The 15,091-nt window shown below is 43.2% G+C and overlaps 1 protein-coding gene across 6 annotated transcripts in view; it reads right to left on the bottom strand.

Moving 5' to 3' along the window:
* The window catches only part of LOC122563531 (transmembrane and coiled-coil domain-containing protein 2-like), a 58,592-nt gene that overhangs the window by 20,989 nt on the left and 22,512 nt on the right, over positions 1 to 15,091 (bottom strand). The window contains exon 2 of one of the 6 annotated variants that reach the window (XM_043717376.1): positions 10,285 to 10,705. The exons of 3 other annotated variants lie outside the window; for them this stretch is intronic. In XM_043717376.1, coding sequence (XP_043573311.1) covers positions 10,331 to 10,705 — 375 coding nt within the window. In that variant the 3' untranslated portion in view covers positions 10,285 to 10,330. Of the gene's footprint in view, positions 1 to 10,284; positions 10,706 to 15,091 lie in introns of those variants that run through there. 2 more of the 6 variants (XR_006315627.1, XR_006315629.1) reach the window with 2 other exon arrangements.

Here is a 15,091-nt window from a genome sequence, read left to right as displayed (position 1 = left end):
AGATGTTGTGAAACTTGAAAGGGTTCAGAAAAGATTTACAAGGATGTTGCCAGGGTTGGAGGATTTGAGCTAAAGGGAGAGGCTGAACAGGCTGGGACTGTTTTTCCTGGAGCGTCAGAGGCTGAGGGGTCGGAAAGATGTTGTGAAACTTGAAAGGGTTCAGAAAAGATTTACAAGGATGTTGCCAGGGTTGGAGGATTTGAGCTAAAGGGAGAGGCTGAACAGGCTGGGACTGTTTTCCCTGGAGCGTCAGAGGCTGAGGGGTGACCTTATAGAGGTTTACAAAATTATGAGGGGCATTGATGGAATAAATAGGCAAAGTCTTTTCCCTGGGGTCGGGGAGTCCAGAACTAGAGGGCATAGGTTTAGGGTGAGAGGGGAAAGATATAAAAAAGACGTAAGGATCAACCTTTTCACACAGAGGGTGGTACGTGTATGGAATGAGCTGCCAGAGGAAGCGGTGGAGGCTGGTACAATTGCAACATTTAAGAGGCATTTAGATGGGTATATGAATAGGAAGGGTTTGGAGGGATATGGACCAGGTGCTGGCAGGTGGGACTAGATTGGGTTGGGATATCTGGTCGGCATGGACGGGTTGGACCGAAGGGTCTGTTTCCATGCTGTATATCTCTATGACTCTATGACTTTCCCAACAGTTCCACCAAATCCATGGCATTTCCTACTTATGCAAGATACTATTTACATATTTGAGGCATCGGAAGGGTTTGAGAATTGAACAGCCCCCCCATTATAGTTTGGCTGAAAGCCCACAGACAGTGTTCTTTCCCCATTGTGCCTTGGCAGCAGCTGTCCCATGCTTTAGTGGGACCCTCAGCACATAGTCCTGGACCTTGGAAAGTGCCAATGACACTTAGTCGGGGTCAACTCCTTGCTCTGGAAGACCAACAAGTTTTGTGCAGGCAGACCAAAGAGTGTCTTTCATCGAGGTGATTGTCCTCCAGGTGCAGTCAATATTTGTCTAGGTGTGTGTCCTGGAAACAGCCTGCAAAGCACAGAGTCCTGCATCATGGAGCAGTTCAGGATGAAACTTAACAAAAACCATTGCATCTCTCTCCAAAGTTTCTTTGCAAAGGCACATTCCAACAGGAGATCTGCAACACTCTCTACCCCAACTGCAGCTACTTTGAGGGCAGCAGGCTGGTAGATTTGGATGGAGGATGGGTTCCAGGATTCTCACCCGGTGACAATGAGGAAACAGTGACAGCTACTTAAGTCAGGATGATGTGTAATTTGGAGGTGGGTGGTGTTCCCATTTCTTGCGTATTGCATGAGCCAAATGGCACTTCCACCTTAAAATCATAGCATCAAAGAAAGATAACAACACTCAAGGAGGCCATTCGGTCCATCAGCCCCATGTAAGAGCTACTCAACCTCATCCTGCCACTTCCAGGTAGACCTACATATTTGTCTTCTCTTGTTAATTATCCATTTCCTTTTGAAAGTCACCACTCTATTTGCATCCATCACCCTCTCAGGCAGTGCATGGTGGATGCTAACCACCCGCTGAGTAAAAAATACTTTTCCTCCTGTCACCCTCCATTCTTATAGAGTCATAGTAATGTACAGCATGGAAACAGACCCTTTGGTCCAACTCGACCATGCCAACCAGATACACTAATCTAATCTAGTCCCATTTGCCCTATTGCCAATCACCTTTAATCTGGGTTCTCACCACTTTTGTCAATAAGTACATTTTTTCCCTTTCTAAACTATTCGGGCCCCTCATGATTATTTTATTCTTGAGGTGCTGTTGCAATTCCAGTATTCTCTACAATGATGTCTACATTTCTAATGAAAGGCTTATGCCTGAAACATTGGCTCTCCTGCTCCTCAGATGTTGCCTGACCTGCTATGCTTTTCCAGCCCCACACATTCTGTGGGTGTGGCTGCTCAGTGCTAATTGGGTAACTCATTCCCATCTTCTCAAGGGCAACTCAGGTTGAGAAATAAATGCTGTAATATCCACACCCTGTGAAAGAAGTTTTAAAAAGCGTCTAATAAGAATCGCGTAACTTTTCAAAATACTTGTTTTCATTTTTAGAAATTTCATTGGTCCATGGTAATCACAGATTTATCACTGACATAAATTGTTAGTAATTAGAGAACCATAATCAGTTAATTGACTGTGTCTTTAACTTTTGGAATGAATTTTGTATTTATTTTCCCATGGTAACCACGCAACAAAAGGGATTGTCATTGTTTGTTGGTAATCATGTGACTGTAATGGATGTTGTTGATTGGAGATTGAATTCTGACCAGGATAATGCTCCTCTTTTGGGGCAATTGAGGTCATAGTTTTAGGACAAGGGGTGAGGATTCAAAACAGATGTGAGGATGAATTACTTCTCTCAAAGGGTCATAAATCTATCAAATTCACTACCCCAGAGCCTGGTAGATGCTGGGACATTAAGTAAATTTGAGGAGGAGATAGACAGATTTTTAATTAGTCATTAATTAAATTTAGTTGTTCATTAATGTCTTTTAGGGAAGGAAATCTGCTATCCTTACCCATTTTGGACTACATGGATCATAAAATCCTTACAATGTTCAGCCCATTGAGTCCATACCAACCCTCACCTCTAATCTATCCCATAATTAATCCACCTAACCTACACAAGCCTAGACACTATCAGCAATTTCCCATGGTCAATCCACCTAAACTGCACATCTTTGGACTGTGACGAAACCAGAGCACCCGAAAGAAACCCAAACAAACTTGGAGAATGTGCAAACTCCACACAGACAGTCGCGCAAAGATAGAATCATACTTGGGTCCTTGGTGCTGTGAGGCAGCAGAGCTAACTACTGAGCCACCATGTGGCCCCATGTGACTCCAGACCCACAGCATCGTGGTCGATTCTCAACTGGGCAATTATGGATGCGCAATAAATATTGGCCTGGCCAGAGACATCCATGTCCCGTGAATGAATAAAACAGAAATAATGATTTGAAAGGTTATGGAGAGCGAGCATGAAGGTGGAGTTGAGGCCAAGATGACAATAACCATGATCGTATAAAATGACGGAATAGGCTTAAAGGGCTGAATTACCGACTCCTGCCCCTAGGTGTTATGTTCTTATGTCAGGATCATGAATTCATCTGAACTTTCTGGGACACACAAACTGACCTCCTTTTCTTTCATCTATTTCAAACAATTTATTTTATTTTCTCAATAAAACCCCAGGTTGACTCAGACAGAAACCCTCTTTTTTTATTCCCAATACTAGGAAAGCATCACCAGGAGTTCCTGTATGTTAAATATCTGACCAATAATTTTAAAAGGAAATTGCCAGTCCTATACAAACTGAACTGTTTCCCAGCCGATAACATCCAGCTTTATGTTGTTTTACATTTTAGCCTTTGGAGGGGATCTGAAAAGAATCTGTTTTTTAGGAACATATGCAATCTCCATATCCCTTGATGCCATTAATGTCTAGAAATCTATCAATCTCCATCTTGAACATACTTAATGACTGCGTTTCCACAACTCTGGAATAGAGAATTCCAAAGATTAGTCTTGCACTGAATGAAGGAATTCCTCCTCATTCCTAAATAGACTGCATCTCCTGGTTCTGACTTCTAAGACTAGACATATAAACACAGTAGCTATAGCTGCGGATCAGAGACTAGGATCCTGCAGTGAACAACTTATCTCTGGACTCCCTAAAGCCTACCCACCTACAAGCCACAAGCCCAACGATAAGTAGATTAGGTGGATTGGGCATGCTAAAATAGTGCATCATGTCTTGGGATATGCAAGCTAGGTGGAATAGTCATGGTAAATGTGAGGTTCGAGGGATAGTGTGGGAGAGTTGGGTTTGGGTTGGAGGGTCAGTGCAGTCTCCATGGTCTGAATAGCCTCTTTCTACACTGTAGTGATTCTGTAATTCTATGAACACTCCAGAAGCTTGTCACTCTCCAGGATATCATCTGCCACAAACATTCAATCCTTCCATGACCAACACTCAGTAGCAGCAATGTGTACCATCTACAATGTGCACTGCAGAAATTCATCAAAGGTCCTTAGGCAACATCTTACAAGCCCACAACCTCAACCAACTGAAATGATTAGAATGGCAGATGTATTGGGATCACTATCACTTGCAAGCTCCCCTCCAAGCCATGCACCATCCTAACTTTGGAAATATATTGCTGATCCTTTACTGTTGCTGGATCAAAATCCTGGAATTCCCTCCATCATGGCATGGTGGGTATACCTACACCAAATATACCAAATGGCAGCAGTTCAAGAGGTCAATTCACCAGCTTCTCAAGGGCAACTAAATGTTGGTCGAGCAAGTGCTACCCACTTCCCATGAATGAATTCAAAATAATCTCAGAGGGAAACTTCGGTCCTGCATCAACTCTGTTGATCCCTGTCAGAATTTTGTAAGTTTCAACGAGATCACCTTTCATTCTTTTAAACCCTAGGGAATACAAGTGTAGTCTTTCCATTCTGTCCTCACAGGACACACCAAACATCCCAGGAATTAGTCTGGTGAGCCACTGCTGCACTCTCACTATGGCAAGTATATCCCTCCTTAGGAAAGGGGAACAAAACTCCAAGTGCGTTCTCATCAAGGTTTCCTACAACTGAAGCAAGAACCTGTAACAAGAAACAAAAATAGAAATTGCTGGAAAACCTCAGCTTCTCTGGCAACATCTGTGGAGAGAAATCAGAGTTAACGTTTTAGTTCCAGTGACCCTTCTGTAGAACTGGTTTTTCCAGCAGTTTCTGCTTTGGTTTCTGATTTCCAGCATCTGCAGTTGTATTGGTTTTTGTTTTGTTTAACCAGTGACTAGATGTCACTTGACATTTTACATAGAATAAATAGATTACTTGTGCCCTATATACTCAGTGTTGCCCTAAGCATCACTGCAATGATAACATAACTAACCCATCCTGTAAACATCTGTTCACATCACCACAGACTCCTCAAACATGGGAGGACCACCCCAGAGTTGATTAAATTGCTTACAGCTGGAACACACTGGAACTGGGAGGGAGAAGATCCAGGGCAAAAGAAGGATTTGGACTTTATATATGATAATAATATACATTAAAAGTGTAGTCACCACTGCAATGTAAGAAATACAGCTGTCAATTGGAAATAATGTGCAGCAAAAAGGGGAAATAAGACTGATGTAGGCATGGTGGGCCAAACAGTCACCTTCTACACTGTGACAATTCTGTATGCATCAAGCCTCCATTGATAGAGGAATAATGACCAGATAGTCTGTCTTTATAAAAGCAAAAGACTCTTTTGATCAAAGAAAAATGAAGGGCAGAATTACTCCTCATTTAGGCTGAGTATCAATTTCAGGGACTTACATGGAGGGTTTCATAGGGCGGCTGTCTGTACATTCTCCCTGTGTCTGTGTGGGTTTCTTCCAGGTGCTTCAGATTCCTTACAAAGTCTAAAGATGTGCAGGTTAGGGTGGGTTGGCCATGCTAAGTTGCCCATATTGTCCAAGGATGTGCAGGCTAAGTGGGTTAGTCATCATAAATAGGTAATTACAGGGATGAGCTGGGTTTGGGTGGAATGGTCTTCAGAGGGTTGGTGTGGTCTCGAGGGGCCAAATAGCCTTCTTCCATGCTGTAGAGATTGGATGATTCTATGGTTTGCCTCCATGACCTCTTGCGACGTTTCTCACGCTGTTCTCCACTGATCACCTCATCGACTATGTATCCAGGCCCCACGATGTGTTGTTTGTTTATTTGTGCACTAAAAGCAGTAGCTGGGAGGTGGGGGTGTGAAGTGAGGGGCGTTGGTGCTTACTGTTGCTGGGATGTTCACATTGAGAGTGCCCTGTTTAAATACAAACTCTGCCAGCCAGGAACTACCATTCCAAGGCTCCTGCTTGACCACTATTTGAGAGGACATGGTCAAAAAGGATGGCATCCTAGTTTGTGGACAGGGACTTTGAGGTCCAGGTGAACTAAGTGGTGGAGAGGGAGGCCTTTGTGACCAGTAAAGGAAGCCACCACATAAGATGTTGATAGCCTGGACTGAGAGAGAGAGCGAGCTACCTGAGTCAATGCAGGTGTGAAGAAACATCTTGCAATGTTGAAGGAAGGTCAATAATCTTCTAGCCTCTGCTAGGGTAAGTGTCACCATCTTCTCTCTTCTACCTCACATTAACTCCACAATGCATACTCCATCCACCAAGGCTCCCATGCAGTACCTTCACCTCATGGTTCTCACACACTTCATCCTTCCAAATGTCTCAGTGCTTCTGACTCACTCACTGGGGGTACCTCTCCAGCTTTCCTATAACTGCCCTTCCAGACACTTTCATCTCACTCAATTCCTCCTCTGCCAAGATGATAAAGAAATCCCTCTCCCCATTCCATCCTGTGCTGTATCAGATCCTGCGCATATTTGGAGATTGCGCCGTTTACAATCATTACTCCTGCTGCATCTCAGTGTAATGTTCCCATCCCTCATGCCTGAGTTTCCTACTTTCCTCAACAAAGCATGGACTGACTCCTGATACCCTTTAATTTGTACTGCTTAAACATCCAGCACTGATCATGGTCCACTGACATATAAGGACATCTCTGACTGAGGACATCCCAGCCTCTGGACTGACAGTTCCACCGTGATTTACTAGCTGTGTTCCTCAAACTGGTTGGACTTGACCTGCAGGACTGAGCATGGCCCAATCTCCAAACTAGTAGATGACAGACCACTGGCTCCTGATCATACCAAGCACCTGATGACTAATGCCAATCCCTTGGGCTGAGATTGGACTATGCTTTTGACTGAGTGCGGCAGTGCTTGCTGACTTACCTTAGCCCCCTACACTCAATTAAGAACTATCCCCTTAAACTTCCAGACATGGCCATTTGGTTAAAAACAGAAATCGCTGGAGAAACTCAGTAGGTCAAGGCAGCATCTGTGGACAGAAAGCAGAGTTAATGTTTTGGATCCAGTGACCCTTCTTTAGAACTGAGACTTTGATTAATTATGGCCACTTGGTTGAAGCACATACAATGGTTTGTTGTGGAAGCTGCTGGAATATGGTATAGGTGTGACATTGACATTGCACAGTGCAGTACGTACAGCAACATGTCCACACCCTTGATTGTCAGTGGTGGCATGTGTAGTAACTGTAATGTGGTCAGCCAGCTGGATCTAATAGAATATGAGTTTCCTGGTCCAACTGGGGAGCCCTGTCTGACAGATAACAAGGGGCGTGTCAGAGAATCTGCTCACTCTGAGAGCTGACTCTGAAGAGGCAGTAGTAAAGATAAGGACTGTTCATGTATAATTAAAGCATGACTTGGTGATGCTTGAAATCTGAAACAAGCACAGAAAATGCTGGAGAAACTCCGTAGGTCTGGCTGCATCTGTGGAGAGAGAAACAGAGTTAATGTTTCGTCTGGTGTGGCTCTTCATCAGAACCTTTGGAATTTTAAACAAGAGTCATACTAGACTCAGAACATTAACACTGTTTCTCTCTCTATAGATGCAGCCAGACCTATTGAATTTCTCCAGCAATTTCTGTTTTATTTCAGACTGGAAACAGTGGTTGGCAGACAAAACAGTAATGAACAATGAGGGGATGGTTCAGGCACAGTCAAGATATAATCCCTCAAAAGATTTTCCTCAAATCCCCTTTCAAATCAACTGTCTTTCACTTTAAAATAATGCTCCCATGTTATTAACACTTTGACTATGGGAACGAGAATATACCTGCTAACCATTACACTCTCATTTCCTATCCCAAGCTAATTCTGTATCCATGTTGCTTCACTTCCTCTTATTCCATGACCTTTCACTCTCGTTAACAGTCTGTTGTGTGACTGAGTGCCACATTGCAGGAAGGATGAGGACCCATCAGAAAGAATGGAGGAGAACAGCTCCAGGGATAAAACACTCCAGTTACGTGGAAAGATCGGTGATGTTGGGACTATTTTCCTTGGAGAGAAAGTGAAGAGGAGATTTGGTAGAAGTTTTTGAAATCTCAAGGGATCTGGACAGATTGGATCATGAGAAACTGTTCCCTCTTGTAAACGGATCAAGAAGCAGAGGGCAGGGGTTTAATGTGATTTGCAGAAGAAGCAAAGTAGGGTGAGAAAAATGTAGGGTATGGAAACAATGTATAGATTAATGGGGCAAGAGGTAGGAGATTGGCACTGAGTGAAAATGTTCCAAGAGCTGGTGCTGATTCATTTACACTTACTTGGACCTCACATCTCTGCTATAGCTCACTGCATTGTCACATATTTCAGCACTTACAGTATTTCTGTCTTACATTTTATTGCAGACAGAAAGTTTACTGTCCTTCCTGAAGTAACACCACAGAGGCTGGTATCCCATCACCAAGTAATGCTTTAGTTATGCATGAACAGTCCTTATCTTTACTACTGCCTCTTCAGAGTCAGCTCTCAGAGTGAGCAGTATCTCTGACACACCGTACATACAGCACTGTGCAATATATTCTGTTATTATTTAGTTTTGGTCTATTTCGCACACGTCTGGTCATTTACTGTCCACCAAATGATTATTCTCACTCCGGCTTGACCAAGGTCATTTTCCATCATCATCCTAAACCCTGTAGCATTGCAATGCAAGGAATCTGTGAGCACCAGCATGTAGTAATGCTGCACTGAAGTGTATTATAAGTTAGTCTGAGACGTGCCATCTTGATATGGTGAGGCTGGTGTTCTGCTGTTACTGACTTCCATGGACAGACAATGCAGGCAGTCCCTACCCACGGAGCATGCCCTGAGACACTTTGGAATGCTGGCCTGGAGAACATTCTGATGAGCTTCATCTGCTTAATACCCGCTTAGATTTAAAAGTCTGGAATTGTTTAGTTTCTCACTGGTACCTGGGAGAATCACGAGCTGCTTAGAAATATGAAGGGTTTATGGAATTTAGGCCAAATGCTGGCAAACGGGACGACATTTATTTAGGATATCTGGTCGGCTTGGAAAAAAGGGTCTATTTCCATGCTGTACCTCTATGACTCTACGAGTCTAAATGAGGTGATATTAGCTAATAATGAGAGGCTGATGCATATAAATAGCATCCTGCCACTTATGAGATTTTCATTAAAAGCTGCTGAAACCACAAGGGAGCTAAACTCTAGAATTGAGAGTGTGGTCCTGGAAAAGCACAGCAGGTCAGGCAGCAGCCGAGGAGCAGGAGAATTGACGTTTCTTAGATTCCTTCATCAGGAATTCTTGGTGAAAGGCTTATGCTTGAAACTTCGATTCTCCTGCACCTCGGCTGCTGCCTGACCTGCTGTGCTTTTCCAGCAACACACTCTCAACTCTGATCTCCAGCATCTGCAGTCCTCACTTTCGCCTAAACTCTAGAATGCACACTGAATTATATTTCAAAAACTGTTCTTTGAGCAACAAAACAAAGAAAAACAGATTTGGAAGAATAGGAAGGCTTTTGCTCCCTTCCGACTTCTCTTATCACCTCAGAAAACAGCACCCAGTGAAGAAATGACGAGAAAAAAAAATTCATGGAATACTTTATCTACAGATTCCATTAGTGATGTGGATACAAGTCAACAATTAATCAGCTTCGTCTCAAGTTTAACATTTGACATCTCAAAGATTTCGAGGGCTCTTAAATTTTGTGGTCTTAGTTCTCCCTGCTTGTACCACTCTTTCTTCAATATAAACCTGCTCTCTGTGTGTGTTTGACATTGCATTTTTATTATTACTTCTCAAGTTATTAGATAATAAAATGCCTCTTGCTTTCACTCGAGAAAACCTTGGTAACTGGTTCTTTCATTTTAATTCAAGTATGACAGCTGCATGTGAAAAGGAAAATAAAAATATTTGTTGTGGCTGACTGTGGGAAGGTTAAAAAAAAGAAGAGCCAACTTCCCCCCCTCCTCACCTGATCATCTCGACAAGAAGCACTTCATTAACCATAAAGCACTTTGGGAATGTCCTGAGGTCATGAGGGTGTTACAGAAACACAAGGCTTTCTTTCTTTCACACACTCGCATACCTCGGCACACATCCACATTCTTTCTAGGCAGTTGTTGAATAGATTTTGTTTCCTTCCCTCGCTGAGTGGTACTGCAGTTAACTGTAGCACCCTGAATGCTTGCTTTGGCTGAGATCAGCTGAACAATCACACGCTGGGTCTACCAGGTTTGTATGGCTGGGGTGAAAAAACAAACTGACAGTTGACTATTGTGGTACAGAAGCCAGCATTCCAACCTTTTAAGGATTATCATAAAATGTGCTTTAAATCTACAGTAAATGGAAATAAAGCAAACTAAATTCAGCTAATTTCACATTTTATTTGTGTGAAAGGATTCTGGAAGCAATTTAACGATACTGGGCTGAGAGTTTCCTTCTTTGTGCAACTGGGTACTGCACAGGACCTTGTTGTTCATACTCCATTGAGTCGAATTCTTTCCTGGAGACATTTGATCTCTGGCACCAAGTGCAGCAGCAGCTCTGTGACGGAGCAATGTTTTCAGACTGGAGCCTCCTTTGCTGTTCTACTTGATCGACAACATAAATAACCATATCTTCCACAGCGGAGAGTTTACATTCCACCAGATGGAGTCTTCTTGCCAGTCTGTCTTGTGCAAACATTCCCCTACGTAGGCACTGTATTTCTCTCAGGGATAAAGGCTCAGCAGCTTTGTTGGAAGCACATCTTCTCTTACAGAAATCTATACAGTTTCTATATAATATCTGTGGAAATAAAAAGGATTAAATGCATATCCATAATAATTATGATATAGGAATATCATCTCCTTAGAATTGATCTGGGAGAGGCAATCTTTATCCAGTTATGTATTTTTATTCCTGATCCCCCTCAGTAGCATTGATGCGCTGTATCACTACATTAATAATTTTTTTAATCACCCCACTAGATCCCACAGGAATTTCCCAGATGTCTTTCCCTTTAACCTTTGCAATTTTAAAAAATGTTTTCCTTTGCTTCTCCCAGGTATGATTTCAGGTTGAATTGGGAGAATGCATAAAAAAAATGGGGCCAGGAGCCAGCCATTCCTGCCTTCAGTTGGATTGTGGCTGATGTTCTTTCTCAAATACATTCAAATTGATTCCTGCGATGAGGGCATCACTGGCCAAGCCAGCTTTTATTGCTCATCCCTAATTGTTAAGGGTCACCCACATCACTACAGGTCTGGAGTCATCTGTAGGCGGGACCATAAAACATAGGACATTACAGTGCAGTACAGGCCCTTCGGCCTTTGTTGTTGCACTGATGCTGTGAAACCAACTAAAGTCCATCTAACCTACACTATTCACTTATCATCCATATGTTTTTCCAAAGACCATTTAAATGCCCTTAATGTTGGTGAGTCCACTACTGTTGAAGGCAGGGCATTTCATGACCCTACTACTCTCTGAGTAAAGAACTTATCTTTGACATCTGTCCTTTATCTATCACCCCTCAATTTAAAGCTATCTCCTCTTGTGCTAGTCATCACCATCTGAGGAAAAAGGCTCTCACTGTCCACCCCATCTAATCCTCTGATCATCTTGTATGCCTCTATTAAGTCACCTCTTAATCTTCTTCTCTCTAATGAAAACAGCCTCAAGTCCCTCAGCCTTTCCTCATAAGACCTCCTCTCCATACCAGGCAACATCCTGGTAAATCTCCTCTGCACCCTTTCCAATGCTTCCATGCCCTTCCTATAATGTAGCGACCAGAACTGTACACAATACTCCAAGTGCTGCCGCACCACAGTTTTGTACAGTTGTAGCATAACCTCATGGTTCTGAAACTCAATCCCTCTACCAATAAAAGCGAACACACTGTATGTCTTCTTAGCAACCCTATCAATCTGGTTGGCAACTTTCAAGGATCTATGTACATGGACACCAAGATCTCTCCGCTCATCCACACTACAAAGAATCTTAACATTAGCCCAGTACTCCATATTCCTGTTACTCCTTCCAAAGTGAATTACCTCACACTTTTATGTTTTAAACTCCATTTGCCACCTCTCAGCAAGCTCTGCAGGCTACCTAAGTTCCTCTATAACCTGCAACATTCTTCCACACTGTACACAACTCCACCAACTTTAGTGTCATCTGCAAATTTACTAACCCATTCTTCCATGTTCTTATCCAGGTAATTTATAAACATGACAAACAGCAGTGGCCCCAAAACAGACCCTTGCGATACACCACTAGTAGCTGAACTCCAGGATAAGCATTTCCCATCAACTACCACCTTCTTACAGCTTGCCAAATTCTGATCAAAACTGCTAAATCACCCTTAATCCCATGCCTCTGTATTTTTTGCAATAGCTTACCATGGGGGAACCTTATCAAATGCTTTACTGAAATCTATATACATCACATCAACTGCTTTACCCTCATCCACCTATTTTATCACCTTCTCAAAGAACTTAATAAGGTTTGTGAAGCACAACCTACCTTTTACACAACCGTGTTGACTACCCCTAATCAAATTATTCCTTTCTAGATGATTATAAATCCTATCTCTTATAATCCTTTCCCAAAACTTTGCCCACAACAGAAGTAAGGCTCACTGGTCTAGAATTACCAGGGTTGCCTCTACTTCTTGAACAAGGAGACAACATTTGCTATCCTTCAGTCTTCTGGTACTGTACACAATGATCAAAGCATTTACATAAAGATCAAAGCCAGATGTTCTGCAATCTGCTCCTTAGCTTTCCAGAGAATCCTAGGATAAATCCCATCTGGCCCAGGAGACTTATCTACTTTCACACTTTCCAGAATTGCTAACACGTCCTCCTTATGAACTCAATCCGGTCTAGTCTAATCGCCTGAATCTCAGTATTTTCCTTGACAACATAGTATTCACACAGGAAAAAGACAGACAAAAAATATTCATTTAGCGTTTCTCCCATGTCTTTGAACTCCACACACAACTCTTTCCCACAACTGTCCTTGACTGGCCCTAATCTTACCCTTGTCATTCTTTTATTCCAGACATACCTATAAAAATCTTTAGGGTTTTCCTTGATCCTCCCGACCAAAGACTTCTCATGTCCCCTTCCTGGCTCTTCTTAGCTCTCTCTTTAGGTTTTTCCTGGCTAACTTATAACTCTCAAACACCCTAACTGAGCCTTCACATCTCTACATAAGCCTCCTTCTTCCTCTTGACAAGAGCTTCAACTTCTTTACTAAACCACGGTTTCTACGCTCAACCACTTCCTCCCTGCCTTACAGGTACATGCTTATCAAGGACACACACGTGAAACAAGTTCCACGTTTCAATTGTACCCAATCCCCGCAGATTCCTTCCCCATCCTATATCTCACCTAATCTCATCATAATTGCCTTTCGCCCAGATATAACTTTTGCCCTGCAGTATATACCTGTCCGTTTTCAACTCTAAAGTAAACATAACTGAATTGTGGTCACTATCACCAAAGTGCTCACCTACCTCCAAATCTAACATCTGGCCAGATTCATTACCCAGTACCAAACCCAATGTGGCCTCGCCTCTTGTTAGCCTGTCTACACACTGTATCAGGAAACCCTCCTGCACGCATTGAACAAAAACTGACCCATCTAAATTACTCAAACTATAGCGTCTCCAGTCAATATTTGGAAAGTTAAAAGTTCCCCATAACAACTACCCTGTTAATTTCACTCCTAACCAGAATCATCTTTGCAATCCTTTCCTCGACATCTCTGGAACTTTTTGGAGGCCTTCAGAAAACTCCTGACAGGGTGACCTCACCCTTCCTGTTTCTAACCCAGCCCATACAACCTCAGTAGACGAGTCCTCATCAAACATCCTTTCTGCCACTGTAATACTATCCTTGATTAACATTGTCACACCTTCCCCTCTTTTACCACCTTCCCTGACCTTACTGAAACATCTAAACCCCAGAACCTGCAACAACCATTCCTGACCCTGCTCCATCCATGTTTCTGAAATGGCCACAACATCAAAGTCCCAGATACCAACGCATGCTGCAAGTTTACCCATGTTATTCTGGATGCATCTGGCATTGAAGTAAACACACTTCAAACCACCTTCCCGCCTGCCAGTACACTCCTGAGACCTTGAAACCTTATTCATGACCTCACCACTCTCAACCTCTGATACGCTGGGGTTACAATTCAGTTCCCATCCCCTGCTGAATTAGTTTAAACCCTCCTAAAGAGCATTAGCAAATAATCCCCCAGGATATTGGTACCCCTCTGGTCCAGGTGTAGACCATCCCATTTGTAGAGGTCCCACCTACCCCAGAATGAGCCCAAATCATCCAGGTATCTGAAACCCTCCCTCCTGCACCATCCCTGTAGCCACATGTTCATCTGCTCTCTCTCCCTATTCCTCGCCTCACTAGCATGTGGCATGGGTCCAAAACAGAGATATCAACTCTGTTTGTTCCAGCTTCCACCCTAGCTCCATGAACTTCTGCTTTACATCCCTATCCCTTTTCCCACCTTTGTCATTGGTGCCTATGTGGACCACGACTTGGGTCTGCTCCCCCTCCCCCTTAAGGATCCTAAAAACACGATCAGAGACATCACGGACCCTGGCACCTGGGAGGCAACACACCAACCGTGTTCCCACAGAATCTCCTATCTGTCCCCCTAATTATGGACTCCCCAGTGACTAATGCTCTGCCCCTCTCCCCCCTTCCCTTCTGAGCTACAAGGACAGACTCTGTGCCAGAGACCTGTACCCAATGGCTTTTCATCCTGGTAATTCGTCCCCCCCAACAGTATCCAAAATGGTATACTTGTTATACAGGGGATCTCTGCGCTGACTGCTCCTTAGCACTTCAACAGTCACCCAAGTATCTTCATTTCTAGGAGTAACTACCTCCCTGTAGTTTTTATCTATAACTGTCTCTGCCTTCCGAATGACCCTGAGTTCATCCAGTTCCCTAACACAGTCTTCAGGAGCTGGAATTGTGTGCACTTCCTGCAAGTGAGGATGCAGTGTCCTTCCCTAAAGGACAGAAGTGAACCAGATGGGCTTTTCCTGACAATTCACAATAGAATGGATTCATGGACTTTCAATTCCAGATATTTATTTAATTCAAATGCCACTATCTGCCGTGGTGGGATTTGAACCCAGCTCTGCAGAACATT

This window comes from Chiloscyllium plagiosum, chromosome 27, assembly GCF_004010195.1.
Source record: "Chiloscyllium plagiosum isolate BGI_BamShark_2017 chromosome 27, ASM401019v2, whole genome shotgun sequence".
Taxonomy (NCBI): Eukaryota; Metazoa; Chordata; class Chondrichthyes; order Orectolobiformes; family Hemiscylliidae; genus Chiloscyllium; species Chiloscyllium plagiosum.
This window is presented reverse-complemented; position numbering and strand designations above follow the sequence as displayed.